Here is a 13796-nt window from a genome sequence, read left to right on the forward strand (position 1 = left end):
TCTCTGCATGTCGGCCCGGCACTTGGTGTTCACGTTATGTTTTCTGTGCATGCTGGCGTTGAGGCGACGTAGGAACGGGTCCCAATGCCAAGCCTTCATCTTAATCAGCTCCAGTCTGCGGGCGTTGATGACGCTTTCGACTGGAAGAAGAGATACAGATGAGATACCTTAATTAAATAAATATTGGTGCGGTTTCGTAAAAACAGATGGTAGTATTGAAAGTGAACAAAAAGATTTGGCACAATCTCATAAATCCTAAGCGCAACGCTCGTCCAGTTGCTTAATTTCGTCAACATACATTTTGCATTTGCATATAAAAACGGAAGAAGCACAGAGATGGCTAGTAAGAGACACAAGAAACAATCCACAAACTTATGAATACATATGATTTGTATATACTGCACTAAATAAAGATCAGTCTTACTGTGCGCACATTACGCCGTTAAGTATCGATTATTTACGCATGACTCATTGCTGTGGGACGTCATCGTCTTCTTCCTCTTTAATTATTGTCTTATCATTGTTTCTACTTTCGCCGATCTCATTTGTACTTGTCCTAAATATTATTCCTCACTATGGTTCAACCGTTGCGGTTCTGATTTCATATCATGCGGCCAAACCAACCCAATCGGCCGTCTTGAAATCGAGATGCGATGTCAACCACTTTGACCGCTTCTACAATGTGGTCGTGCCGAACTCTGGCTTCCCTCGTCAATCGGTGCGTCATATGTGTGTGTGTGTGGGGGGGGGGGGGTCTGTTTTATTTGGAAATATACCGACCAATGAAGTTACGTCGCTTGATGACGCTTGGCTCATGATATATGGAGCTTCGCGCGTGTAGCTTCCATAGTGAAGCGTGTGTGTACGTGTGTGTAGGTGTGTAGGACGTGTGTGTGTGAGGGGGGAGGGGGGCTGTTTTCTTTTCTTTGGAAGTGTACCGACCAATGAGGTTACGTCGCTTGCTGACGCTTGGCTCATGATATATGGAGCTTCGCGCGTGAAGCTTCCATAGTGAAGCTCCCATTTAGCTCCCATCCCCTTATCTGCTTCCTCGAATAGGCCTAGACCCGCACATTTGAAATATATTTTCATTTCTGTTTGAGTGTGATCTGCCTTCAGCATTGGACGCTTGTCATGATAAATAGCTCTGTGCCATCAGATTAACACATGTGCACAATCGACATTAACTGTTAATTTTCGTAAGAAATATTTTTATTTCCACGCCCATCCCACCAAATCGCAGGGCACTCAATAAAGTTATTTGAATGGATGAATATTATTATTTGCGCAGATGCCCAAATTGCCACATGTTACTGTTTTGAAGTCTTTATTTCTTGCTTTTCTACAACACAACCTATGTCATGTAGCCTATAGGGCAAAAGCCTTCTACTGCGGGCATTAATCAATAAATAATTATTCATTTCACATAACCGAAGATTGCGAGACGCTGTGCATGAGACATGAATGGATTAATTGTAGCGGCAGTTTTACACAATACAAGAAACTATGCATAAAGGCAGCATCCTGGAATGAGTAATCTGTGCGTACCTGTTCATTACTAGACAGGATTGGGGCACGTACTGTCTTAATTTCTTACTTGTTTTCTGTTCTTCCAATCATATGAGTTTGGTCGCTTGCTCTTGTGTTTTTGTGCAATCATCCTTTTGTACTGATTCGCTCACTCTGCTTGTTCTTGCTTACACCATTTACTTTGTAGTAGCACGTCTCATCAATTATTCAGAAATGGCAGCAGTGTAATGCCGTTCCAGATGCGCTATCTTGGTCATAATTATGAATATGACTTTACAATATGCACCGACCTATATATTAGTACGCTCGTGAATCGAAGGCATTCGATTTTTGACTTTTCTAAGTGGCAAATTGTTTTTCGAACACTGTGGTAAAAGTTTGTAAATACGCTGTAGCATTTCTGGCCAACGAGTGGTGGATGTCTGTGACAGGCCTGCTGCTTTCTTGTTTGTTTCTACATTCTCCTTTGCTCTGCGATCTGCTCGTCCGTGGGGTTACTACGCCGGGGTATGTTTCATTTATTTGGGTGGAGAGTAACGTATAACCCCAGTCACCCACAGTCTGCAAGCACGTCGCACACGTCTGTTTTCTGACATCCTTCAACATTTTATTTATTATGCACTTTAAATAAAAAAAAAACAGTTGGAGTTAGGGCGACGGCGTACAGATCTCGTTCTCTGTGTACTAGGCTTGGAGTTGTCGTGTAGAGCGTACCGAAACGACTTGCGAAGGCAACGCATGTAAGTGTTGTGGTTTCCTCGATTATATCTTGCTAACAGCGATCACCTAAAGCTGTCATACGTCTATATTTAAATCTAGCAATGAACAAAAGCTCAAATTCAGACAGTTTTCCGCTGTTGGGAAAGCTTTTGGATTGGTTAATGCCCTTGTTATCATCTGCGTGGCCATCGACCACTGGCTGGAATATAACATTTTATTTATACTCTCTCTATGTTGACCAGGTACACACATGTTGCGAGTATATATGTTCTTTTATATTTTGTATAATTTAATACACAGACAAATTATCAGAAGGACAATAAAGCTTTATTAAGAATGCTATAAATTTCATAAGATTGTGCATTTCTATTCATATTAAAACGACGTTAAGTGGATCAGTCTGGTGCACGCTACAACAGCGGATCATTGGGACACGCAAGCACGTACACCAGGCCACGTAATATTACGGACCATGAAATCTGAGAAAAAAAGCTGAATATCTTCGCAGCCTCACAACACAGCCTGGTATTTCCATTTCGGGCCTCGACTAGAATATGCTAACAACATTGTCGTATGCAGTTTTACTGGTTACTGCTACAGGATGCTCTGGAATTGAACGTTTTCTGAGATCGCATCATCCGTAAACTTTTGTGGCCGGGTGTACGTAAACCATAGCGGTACAAACTAAGGCAAAATAGTGTACTAAAGCGAAACCTTAGCATTACCCCTAGGAATTAGTTTTTCTTTGACGGTACACTGGCCTAGGAAGCGCTGTGTGTTGTTTTTCGTAGACATTTATTCGGTATTTCTATACGGAATTCCACCGCTGTAGTGAAGAAATCGGCACTTCTTCGGGTACAATTAAGTCCCAAGGAACTACGCAGCATTACATTTAGCTCTTGTGCGCAACATTGAAGGCCCACAAGAACCACTTTGGTAGCATCAGGCGCCGCGCAGAATCCTCTAAAATTTGTCCAAACGCACCGCCCGTAGAGTAACATCTAGGATGCGCGATCAGTCTGCGCCTATTAGAGCGCGAGCGTTGCTCTAATGTGCTGGGTTCACTTTCCGCAAATGGCCCTGCTTGGCAGCTACTACAGATGAATCACTTGTTGAGCTTGAGTTCTCTTCACGCAGCAGTTGAAGAGGCGTGAATGATGATACTTGTGAGCTCGAAGATCTTCGAGCGAGGGCAATAAGTAAATCTCAGAGGCAACGCTTCGACGACCTGCCTGCCTTGAGGCTTGTACGTCCACAGTGTCTGTGAGCAGAGCGGCTAGTCCAGCCGTGATACCTGCAGGTACACTTGTAGTCGCTGCATGTGGTGTCAACCACATGCAAGTGTGGTTGCATGTGGTTGCAGCGTGGTGTCAACCACGCTGCAAGTGGTGTCAACCGCATCTACATAAACAATACCGAACCTGGCAGTGCGGCTTCTAATTAGCCACCATATAAAAACCGCGCTGTGATAGATGTGGAGCAACGTCTTCGTGTCCGACATGCGCCAGCTAAAACCACGTGATTTAACGTGTTTTGGTTTTGCCGGCAAATGTAGCGGTTAATGCTGCTTAGCGCTTCCTGCTCTGCATATGCTGCAAGTGTGCACTTGGCACTGACAACGCAGTTGTGCGCGCTTCCCCATCAATCCGTTTCTTCAAACCTTCCTATCTCACCTGCGGGCCATATTGCGTCTGTCCTCATGCTCCTCGAGCTTAAAGAGCAAGCATAATACTCACATATTTCGAGGGCTTCGCAGGGCCATATGCTCAGGGGGATGCAGAGCACGCAACAACCGACAATCCAGGACCATTTTCTTGCCATGCTCTTGGAGTCCTCTATTTCGCCGCCGCCAGTGTTCGCGTGCTATGAAGCAGAGGTCAAATGGCGGTACTCGAGCCGCCTGAGTGCCACGTTTACCGACTGCATGGGCACAGCGCTAAATGCGAGCATGTTCCGCTTTGCTGCCAGCCGCCAGCTGTGAGTTTTTTCTCCCGTGTGCTGTTCAGACTGACAACAGGTGCAGAGATCTCTGGCTGCGCCCAACGGGATCATGATATCTAGTCCGGCCTGCTAGATGAGTGCTATATTCACGGCAGAGCCGCCAATCAAGTTCATATTCAGTTTTTCTTTATTCTTTTTTTTGTCAGGTTAAAATTGCCTAGTGTATTTCAATTAAATTTTTTCATTAGTGTCAGGAGTTTATTTTTGAGCTTTTTATGTGTGTCAGCCATTTGAGCGTGTAGTTTAGTTCTATCAGCGTGCCTTGTTAGCGGTGAAAAAAGCTGCCTAAGTTGTACCTACTGCATGCATATCATATTGCCTACTGCATTTCTTCCTATGCGCTGTTTAATTTGAAACATGGTAGTGTAGCGAAAAGCTGCATCAACGGTTCATGAAGAGTATTCATAAATCAAGAGTCATGGACGGTATTCATTGATAATATAGGAAAGTTTTGCGACTAACCGAAGTACTTGCGACCGGCCAGTCGGGAGAGCCATTAGTGAGCCAGTCAAGGCACGCGCGCCGGTCATGAATCCTTCTTCCCTATGAACAGCTTCACGCAGTCGGCACATTGCTATCGAGTCACAGCTCTAGCTCTAGCCACCCTAGATTTTACTTCAAGTACCGATGACCCAGATCTACTACAGATCACCAAGGTCTGTATTCACAAAAATGGTCTTACGCTAAAACTGCTTACAAGAGCAAATGCCATCCAATCAGCGTGTCGGACATATTATCGGGCCACTTGCGAATGATAAACAGTGCTTAAAAAAGTCGCATTTTCACCCGAAAGGCGAAGCATCGATTGCGATAGCAATTTAGTACACATCTATACAAAATAAGGATAGTAGTTTTATAGGCCGTATAAAGTTCTAAATATTCGCTTACTAACTAAATAAACAGGCACGGTGTCACGCGCGCACAGGTAAACATGAACGCATCTCGCTTGATGACCGCGGGAGCTCGTCAAAACGCTGGAGTGGTAAAGCGCGCCAGCGGCAGCGAGCAAATTGACCTTCGCGCTGGCACTCGCTTCAACGTGAACTAAACGTCACATCGCAGGTCGCTTTGAAGATGAGTCCCCGCGCGCGCACACTTCGGCCACATCGCAGATCGCTTTCAAGATAGGCGCCCGCGCGGCACCTCCCTGAGAAGTAGCCGCAAGAGCAGAACGCCCCCCTCCCACTCACCCCACCGTCTCCGTCGCCTCCTCCCCGTGCCTCGAGCGCGCGCGCTTCCGGCAGCCTTCCTGTCTCGCGTGCACGAGATAAGGCTGCGGTAGCCGGCTCACCCTCGCACGCTGGCACTCGCACACACGGCGCGCGGCGAGGATTTTATCGCCGTTGGACTTAATACGGAACCTCACGGCGACGGCGACGGCGAGAATGCGCTTGGAGTGTCCATATAATTGCTATCGCAATAAAACGAAAAGCCTTGTGAATTCAGCCCTAAGTCAGGCAATTTCTACGGTCCATAACGGATGCTGTCAAGGCTCTTCTAAACAAAATGAACAGATCCGTTGTACAAAGTGTGCTACAGGTTTGCACTTCTAAGGTCATGGCCCAAATGCGGTTTCATGTGAGCAGTATCTTTTATTGTAGAGCGTAGTTTTCGCAGCGCGGACGCGTCTACAGAATGATTCCTTTCTCTCTCTCTCTCTCTCTCTCTCTCTCTCTATATATATATATATATATATATATAGATCTGAACGATAAGAAAGGGAACCGAGGGGCCCAATTTTTATTAATCATATCATAAGAAGCCAACAAACAATGACACCAAGGACAACATAGGGGAAATTACTTGTACTCACTAATTGAATTACTAGTTGGCTTCTTATGATATATATATATATATATATATATATATATATATATATAACATTGCCTTTATCTGTAATTCCACTTCTTCCAGAGCAGGGTATACCAAATTGGTATACCGAGGTGCTCGATTTCTCGTTTGTCACAACCATACGAAATAAGAATGAAGCCAGAGAAAGCACAGTGGAAGTTATTTGCTATGTTTAATTGAATAGTAGAAATAATAAGGTACAGGGAAGTGAAAGTGGGCGAAAAGATACCTTGCCGCAGAATGGGAACCGAACTCACATTTTGCGCATTCCAGGTGCGGTGCTTTAAACATTGAGCGACTACGGCAGCCATCCTAACCACCCACTTTCTTGGTTGTTTATGTATTGGAGTGTTAGCCAGCGCTGCTCATGCCCGAGACGACGGACCGCCCGTTTAACCAAAGACGTGAGGTAGTACGTGAGCTTATAGGAGTGGGCAACTGATCAATAAACACTGATCGTGTATGCTACTTTATAGAAAATGCATGAATTCTAGACCGCCGCACAGTTGTAGTAAAGCACGGTGCATCAGCTCATTTGTGAGAGCAATCAAAAGAATTTAATAACTCTGACTGCTGTGTTGTGACCGTCCGGCTGTACTATAATTGTGTTAATAAGTTTGATTGTAGGGATTGATGGCAGGGGCACTATAACGTGCAGGTATTCCCGATTGTTTCGATTTCATTTCTGCACTCAGCCATCCACGATTCGTCGAAAATTTTCGAGCCACCCCCACTCCACCTGTCTGTCACGCGACATCACGAAACCCGCGAGATTTATTGTAAATAAATAAATAAATAAATAAATAAATAAATAAATAAATAAATAAATAAATAAATAAATAAATAAATAAATAAATAACTCGCGCGAAAATCCCGCAAATACACGCTAGATTGACGCGTGACTGGTCGCTCTAGGAACTTTGCGTCTATTCACGGGCTTTCACGCTCGGAAAAACACATTTATGAGTAACAGAAAGCTATATCGGGAATTTCTCATGTTGCTCTACAATTTTCTCATTGACACTTTTCATCTAACTATAACATTTGAGAAGTTGAATAATTAATTAGGACTAGTTTATGTAATTCGGCGGAACGCGAAAATAATCTGAGTATCTGCAAGCGACCGCAGACAACATTACTTTCGTTCTGTCCAACTACGCGGCATTTGCATATTTTTAAATATCGGTGCATGATAGTTGTGACCCCCTGTATGTGCGGGATGCGTGCCACGATTAGCGCACGTCATAATGTTGTGCTGACGCGATGTTCTCGTCTGAAAGAAGACAGAAAAGGCTGATAACCTTTCCCGCGGCTTCTCACTGTTCGCGGTAGCGGAAACGGCTTTTATCGCAGCATGCAGACCCAAACATGCATGGTTTCCAAGGCAACAGTGCTTAGCCGCAGAAGCTTTAAGCTGGTGCACAAACCCAAGCGGCTGCCTTTTCTTTTTTTTTTCTTTTTTTCGTGCCTATTCAACAAGTGCAATTCAACAGTAAGCGATTAAGCAATAAGCGACTCCACGCTACTTTTAATTAGCTCTTAAAATGCCACGGCACCGAATGTTCTGGCAAGCATTTATTAACAGCCACTCACGCACAGCATTTGTCTAACTCTGGCAAGAGCGTTAAAACGCGTGTCTTTGTTGCAACGCCTCGTTAGTCGAACGAATTCTTGATTCCATAACAGTTGGAAGTAGTGATATCGTTGCGCGTCAGAACTGCACTTTTTCTTATGTGCTGTTTGTTATCGCAGTTCTTCTGACATTTGTTTCGCTTGGACAGACATAAAATTGTGCTGTTTCTTGATGCTTTATGCTGTTTTACTTTTCTACAGTCGTTTTTAAGAATCGAGTGCGTAAATATTCCAATTTTCCGCATAATACTCGCTGGAATCCGTGTTACACGTTTCTGTCATTGTGAACGCAACTCCCATAAAGTCCTTATTCTCTCCGAAGATGATTTTATATATATGGGTGCATACGGTGTTTGACGTTGTCCAATTTCGCTAAGCTGCTTAGGGGTATTGACCCTTTTCGCGGAGCAGTTTGTTTTAGAGAAACGAGATGGCGCTCACGGCGGCGCGCCATACCTCTCCTCAGTGACCGCGCACGAATACGAAACCATTGCCGCTTCTACCTTGTTTCTGTGCGATCAGCTGTCGGAAATGCAACTGAGTTTTCGCTAACATACTGTGCTCCAATCGTGCTAGATTGAATCATGTGGATTGAAGACGTGTGCAGTAGTTGGCTGCAAAAATAGTGACTGGCATGTTAAGGAATCGAATGAATCTGTGTGGCCAAGTTCGCGGACCGCTGCTGCAACTGTCCGAACGTGTTACCGGCACATCGTGATGTACGGATACAGAAATTTTCTCATCCGCCAGCCTTGTATCGCTAACCTTCAAAGAAAGGGCTTCATCCCCAGAACGTCGGCAACAGTGAGAACCACTCGTTAAACAACGACAAAGGGAGTGAGTAGCGTCGCTTCCTGTCATAGTAAGTTTCGCGCACGTTATCTATACACATCTGTCCCAAATGGCAGGAAAACTTACGCCCACTTTATTGCCGATGTATCAAGAATAAGTGAATGGGTGCACACTTGAATATATGCGCAGTGTATATGCACAATAAATGACGGACTGCACCTAAGGCGCACCAATGATCGAAGCTGAATGTTTCGTGACGGTCCACAAGAGTAAGCGAGTTTCTAGCAGTAATGTATATATTTGCTACAAGGTATTACAATGTACAAAACAGTACGTTTCAAGCCTTGTGCGCAGCAAGAACAAATCTATCGGAACTGAGCACACCCGCGAGCGATTAGGCAGAAAATAATCAGATAGTGGCCGCACCAAGGAACTTCACTGAGTCAGAAACAGACAAGCCACTGCTTCAAAATATTTGCCGAATAAAGAACAAAGAGCAAAACACACTAATCCTGACTGAATTTATAATCGGAAAGCTTGGATAGCTTGGAATACATATTTAGCCCCGCTTTTAGAACAAGCACCATATACGCTGCTTCCGCCGTTTGAACATAGCTTAATCAGCTCCGAAAGCGCTTTTGCATGTTCTCTGAAACTGTGATCAAAGCTTCGTGCCGTCCACCTAGTCACCGTCTACGATATCTCCGAAAACAGAGGTTTTTTAAGCCGCGCCAGCGTCATACACTTCCATTGTAAACAAGGAAGCAACGGAGGCAGTTGAGGCAAGCAATGGACGCATCACCACGTGATCAAACATGGCAGCGCCCACGGGATCGCCGCGAAAAGGGTCAATACCGGAATGAAATGTCGACGTATGATATTCCTTGCGTTCAACGTTAAGAACGTGCGTACCAGGAGAAAACGCTGCATCAGGACGAGACTATTCAGATATTGCTGTATCTTCTTTTCCCTGGGCACTTTCGTGAACAGTCGGCGTGTGCTAGCGTAAATCAGCAGAGATACTGGTATAAAATGCTGTAAACAATCATAAGCTTCACTGTCGATACGGCTGCAAACCCTTATAAATAGCCGATAATTGTAACTGAGGTCCCTGTTCCCGGATATGCGCCTGAAAACACGTAAACGATGTTAATAGATGTAATAAAAACTGAACGTATTAGAGAAAAAAGAAAGCTCTTGGTTCAAAATTTTCCATGAGTGCCATTTTATCAAAAACAGCAACGTCGAAATATTGCTTTCTGATTTCTCACATAACGTTTCTTTTTCTTTCTTTATTTTTTTTCTTTCTTTCTTCCTTTCTTTCTTTCCTCCTTTTTTTTCTTTCTTGTTCTTTCTTATTTACTTTATGTGTCGGGGCCTGCGACCGAGGCCGCCGCAAACGTAACGAAAATTCATTTCACGGCTATTGGCAGTTTCTGTTTGAAAACAAGCGGTGCCTGTGTGCGTAGAACGCTAGTTAAAACTAAGGATTCAAATAAAAAGAAGTAGAGAGGCCTGCGCTGTCTGAGCGCCGCGAGAATTCTGGTGTTTACAAAAGCTCTCTTTTCTAGAGCACCGCTAATAGCCACCAACCACTGAACGAGGCAATAAAAGAAAAAGACCGAGCTGCTGACAGAAAAACACTCCAGTATAACCTGAGAAGGAAATTGACGCAAACGGACTGAAAAATATGCAAGCACCCCCCCCCCCCCCCCCCTGTTTTCCGCTTTTTCATGTTTATTTCTCTTCCATTTCTCTCCCTTTCTTTCCTTTCTTTTTTGCTCAAAAACGTCTTGTCGAACGTGCGCTAGCCGCGTTCTTCTCTGAAGCGAGAACGTCTGGAAGTAGCCGTATTTCCCACGTGCACCCAGTGCACGCATGAAACAATGTGTGCGAAGCTCTTTCTCTGTACCTGCATCTGGCGATGACAGTGTTCCTACGTCCCGCTGTCGGCAGCCTCGAAGAAGAAAGGTTCCGTCGTCTTCTTCTTTCTCCGGCTATTCTTTCGCAATTCTGAAAGCCTGGAGCGAAGTTCCTCGTTTCCTAAAGTTATTAAGGCAGGCATTTTTGCTTCGAGGGACAGTGAGGAACGCGAACGCAAAACGAAAATGCACCGCATCAACGCAGAAAGCTTGTATGCGCGTGTTTTTGTGGACAGCCAACTCGATCGACGCACTAACGGGGGAGCGAGGGCGCGCACCAGGCTAAGATGTCGACTTCGTAACGTGTGGCGCTTATTTAAGCATTTTTCTTTTTTCCTTCCCGATTCGTGCGACGTCGGCAGTTTTAAGAGCTAAGAAAGAAAAAAAAAACGGGATAAAGGGTAGGAGGTGTGTATCTCTGTCCCTGTTTCTCCGGTTGGAGTCGGTTGTCAGCGCAGTTTCTGTGTCCGTTCGCACGGTCGCTGCCTGCAGCGCTGTCGGCTCGACTAGAGGGATCTATATTTTGTCGTTCTTTTCTGCTCCGAATAAAGGAACCGCTCCTGCTCGTCAGTAAGCGAGTCCTGCTAGATTTCAGAGCGCGCGTGGACGTGTTTTGAAGACCAAGCTTGCTCATCTTCTCCAGCCGCGGCTGCACAACCTCATTATCTTCTATTCTGCGGGGCTGCGTCGTTGCAGGCACCGTGGTCTGTTTGTGCCCGTCGTTTCGGCTTTGAGGTTGACGGCAGTTCCGTTGGAGCATTCTCTCTTGGCTTCTTCCACTACTTCTTTATCTCCTGTCTTCTGCCGGAAATGACTTTCGAAGCCGCTTTCTTTTCTGTTTCGAGAGATTCGCAATGCAGTTTTCTTTCTTCCTTCTGAAATTAAGCGACGCAAAAATGTTGGGTGAAGCTTGAGCTTGGCCAGTTGATATATATTACATGACTTGTATAACTTATGAAAAAGTGTGAAAGGCAAGGGCTGGTATAATGTAGCAATTCCTTACGCTCGATTCCATTCCTTTATCATCCGCCCTTCGCAACCAGCCGATCCCGGTAATGACGTAAGCGGAGGTCCTCTCGGCCACTGACGAAGCGCGAAAAGGAATATTATTGGAATATAATCCTTATATTATTCCGGCCAAGAACACGAAGATAGAAACTACGTCTCCTGCAATGATCGCCATACGATCACGACGCTGCTACTTAACCATCAGACGAAGGAAACTGTGACGATAGGGATACTTATATTAAGAAAAAACTGAGGCTCTCTAATTTTTCCCTGACATCTGCTGTACTCGTTTTGACATAAATTCTGTTTTATGCGACTCAAACGTGATTGTTAAAACAATTAAAAGCTGATGTGGAAGGTGAACGCTATACGGTTGTGTTTTTTGCAGCCAATAATGCCTCTAAAGGTGTTATTTTTTTCTTTAGAAGAGTCCTACATGTTATTTTATGATGTCCAATTTAGGATACCCTTCGCTTATTGTTTGAAAAGTTGTAAAGCTGAGTGAAACGTGAGTGGGTCCGCAGTGACGCGGCAACGCCGCTACTGGCTCAATGTACGGTTACGCAGCTTGTACGTACAAGTCCCCACAAGCGTTAAATCTGCACGCAGTTTCGTATTCCCATTTTTGACCTTTTCTGCGGCCAAATTGGTGCGTAACGTGCATGACGGCGAGGCTGCGCTTGCGCAGAGCAGCGGAGCCCTTTTACTTTGCTGCAGCGTGACCATGCCGGCTTTATTGTTCCGCCCAGATGACCAGCTGCGCGGATCACATCGAGAAGGGACCCCGTTCTCCTCCGCACCTCGGATGATCCGTTTCAAACGGTACTCGACCAATCACTCTGCTGCTGCCTGAGGAGCATGGCTTTCTCTCAGTTCTTTAATTTCCGTTTCGAACACTCGCTAGGCTGCATCTTGCGAAACGCTTTTTGTGATTGTGTTTTTTGCTTCGCTGCTCCTAAAGGGATTCAGGCGAGGCTTCAGGCTCGTTTGAGCTCGCCGAAAGTTTCGATTTTCTCTCGTTCTTATCCAGTCCCTGAACTCGATACAAAGGTTGGCCCATCTGGTGCAAAATTGCGCGACCGTGTTTTAGAAGCCTATTACCGTCTTTCAGCCTAGAGCAAAACTAACCGTCGAAGGGCATTATGACTTAGTCGAAGCAGACAGTATTATAGGCAAGGTTTGGAGCAGCGTGCCAGTCGGGCTTTGAAGAACAGCGATGAACAAGACATCCGGACAGTCAGAAACTGATTATCATCAAAACGCTTGCAAACGACAACGCCTGATTCGGTGATCATAAGGCAGCGGCTGACGTTGGGAGCTCTCTGTACGCGACCACTTTAACCAACAAAATATCATGTAAAAACTGCGCATTAAGCCTTTGCAACAACGTTACAACAATTGTAACGCTGATTGGGGAACGTCGATTGGCATGTTGGTTTTAGAAACCCGGACCTGAGCGTAGGTAATGACCAGCACCGTAGCGAAGTAATTGTAAAAAGCTATTGATTAATAAATTAAATAAACTCGTGACATTATTCGGTGTGCCCCGCAATCTCACTACACCGGCGCTGTAGGCACTGATGGCCATCAGAATTAATAAAGAGAGAGAGAAAGAGAGAAACAAAGAGGGAAAGGTAGGGAGGTTAACCATGGACGCAATCTCGTAATACTATACGACAGCAGCAGAACTTGCGGTTCTTCAAGGTGCACTCAGTTATTAAAGATAATTATTATCATTTATTATTGCGCCACTTGAACACCCAGGTTTTTAACATCAAGCATGAACTTCAGAAGGTTCAGGTAGTCGTTCTGTATAGCCGTTGTCTGGACTAAGAGCGGGATCGCGAGTGGCCCTGATTGATTGGATCGCTTTTGCATGGGCATGCAAAGTAGCTCACATCGCCATACGCCGCACTGTTGGCGACATCGAAACACGAAAGAGCCGTAGTGTCCGTCGTCGTATATTCCGGCGTTCCGTAACGGTCGCGTGTATATATATATATATATATATATATATATATATATATATATATATATATATATATATATATATATATTCGCATCGTCCCCCGGATCGGCGTAGCCCCCCTACGCGCTATTATGGCGACTCGCGGTATCTGGATTCGACGAGTGTCTGAATATATGAATGAGAAAATGAAAGACAGTATCGGTACTGGACCCAGTAGAACCCGCGTATGCGTTCAGAGGGATCTTGGCTGGTGCTCGCGACGTCACGTTCGTCAAAATCGATGCCATGCAGCAAACGGGAGACTTTGCTATGTGGATGATGGATCTGGTCATTTGCATGCGTGCTGGACTAATCATCTTGGCGCCTCGCGT

At 45.0% G+C, this 13796-nt stretch overlaps 2 protein-coding genes across 8 annotated transcripts in view; one reads left to right on the top strand and one right to left on the bottom strand.

Moving 5' to 3' along the window:
- Positions 1 to 4230, bottom strand: part of LOC119457073 (uncharacterized) — a 29550-nt gene extending 25320 nt beyond the window's left edge. For both annotated transcript variants that reach the window (XM_049669885.1, XM_037718901.2), the window contains exons 1-2: positions 3987 to 4230; positions 1 to 140 (exon numbers count right to left, since the gene is read on the bottom strand). The exon at positions 1 to 140 is cut by the window's left edge and continues 43 nt beyond it. In XM_049669885.1, coding sequence (XP_049525842.1) covers positions 1 to 140; positions 3987 to 4071 — 225 coding nt within the window. In that variant the 5' untranslated portion in view covers positions 4072 to 4230. The remainder of the gene's footprint in view (positions 141 to 3986) is intronic.
- Positions 1 to 13796, top strand: part of LOC119456458 (diacylglycerol kinase beta-like) — a 468550-nt gene that overhangs the window by 287300 nt on the left and 167454 nt on the right. For 4 of the 6 annotated variants that reach the window (XM_049669879.1, XM_049669881.1, XM_049669880.1 and 1 more), the window contains one exon: positions 12206 to 12278. The exons of the other annotated variants lie outside the window; for them this stretch is intronic. In XM_049669879.1, the coding sequence (XP_049525836.1) occupies positions 12262 to 12278 (17 nt within the window). In that variant the 5' untranslated portion in view covers positions 12206 to 12261. The remainder of the gene's footprint in view (positions 1 to 12205; positions 12279 to 13796) is intronic. 6 annotated transcript variants of the gene reach the window in all.

Source organism: Dermacentor silvarum, chromosome 6, assembly GCF_013339745.2.
Source record: "Dermacentor silvarum isolate Dsil-2018 chromosome 6, BIME_Dsil_1.4, whole genome shotgun sequence".
Taxonomy (NCBI): Eukaryota; Metazoa; Arthropoda; class Arachnida; order Ixodida; family Ixodidae; genus Dermacentor; species Dermacentor silvarum.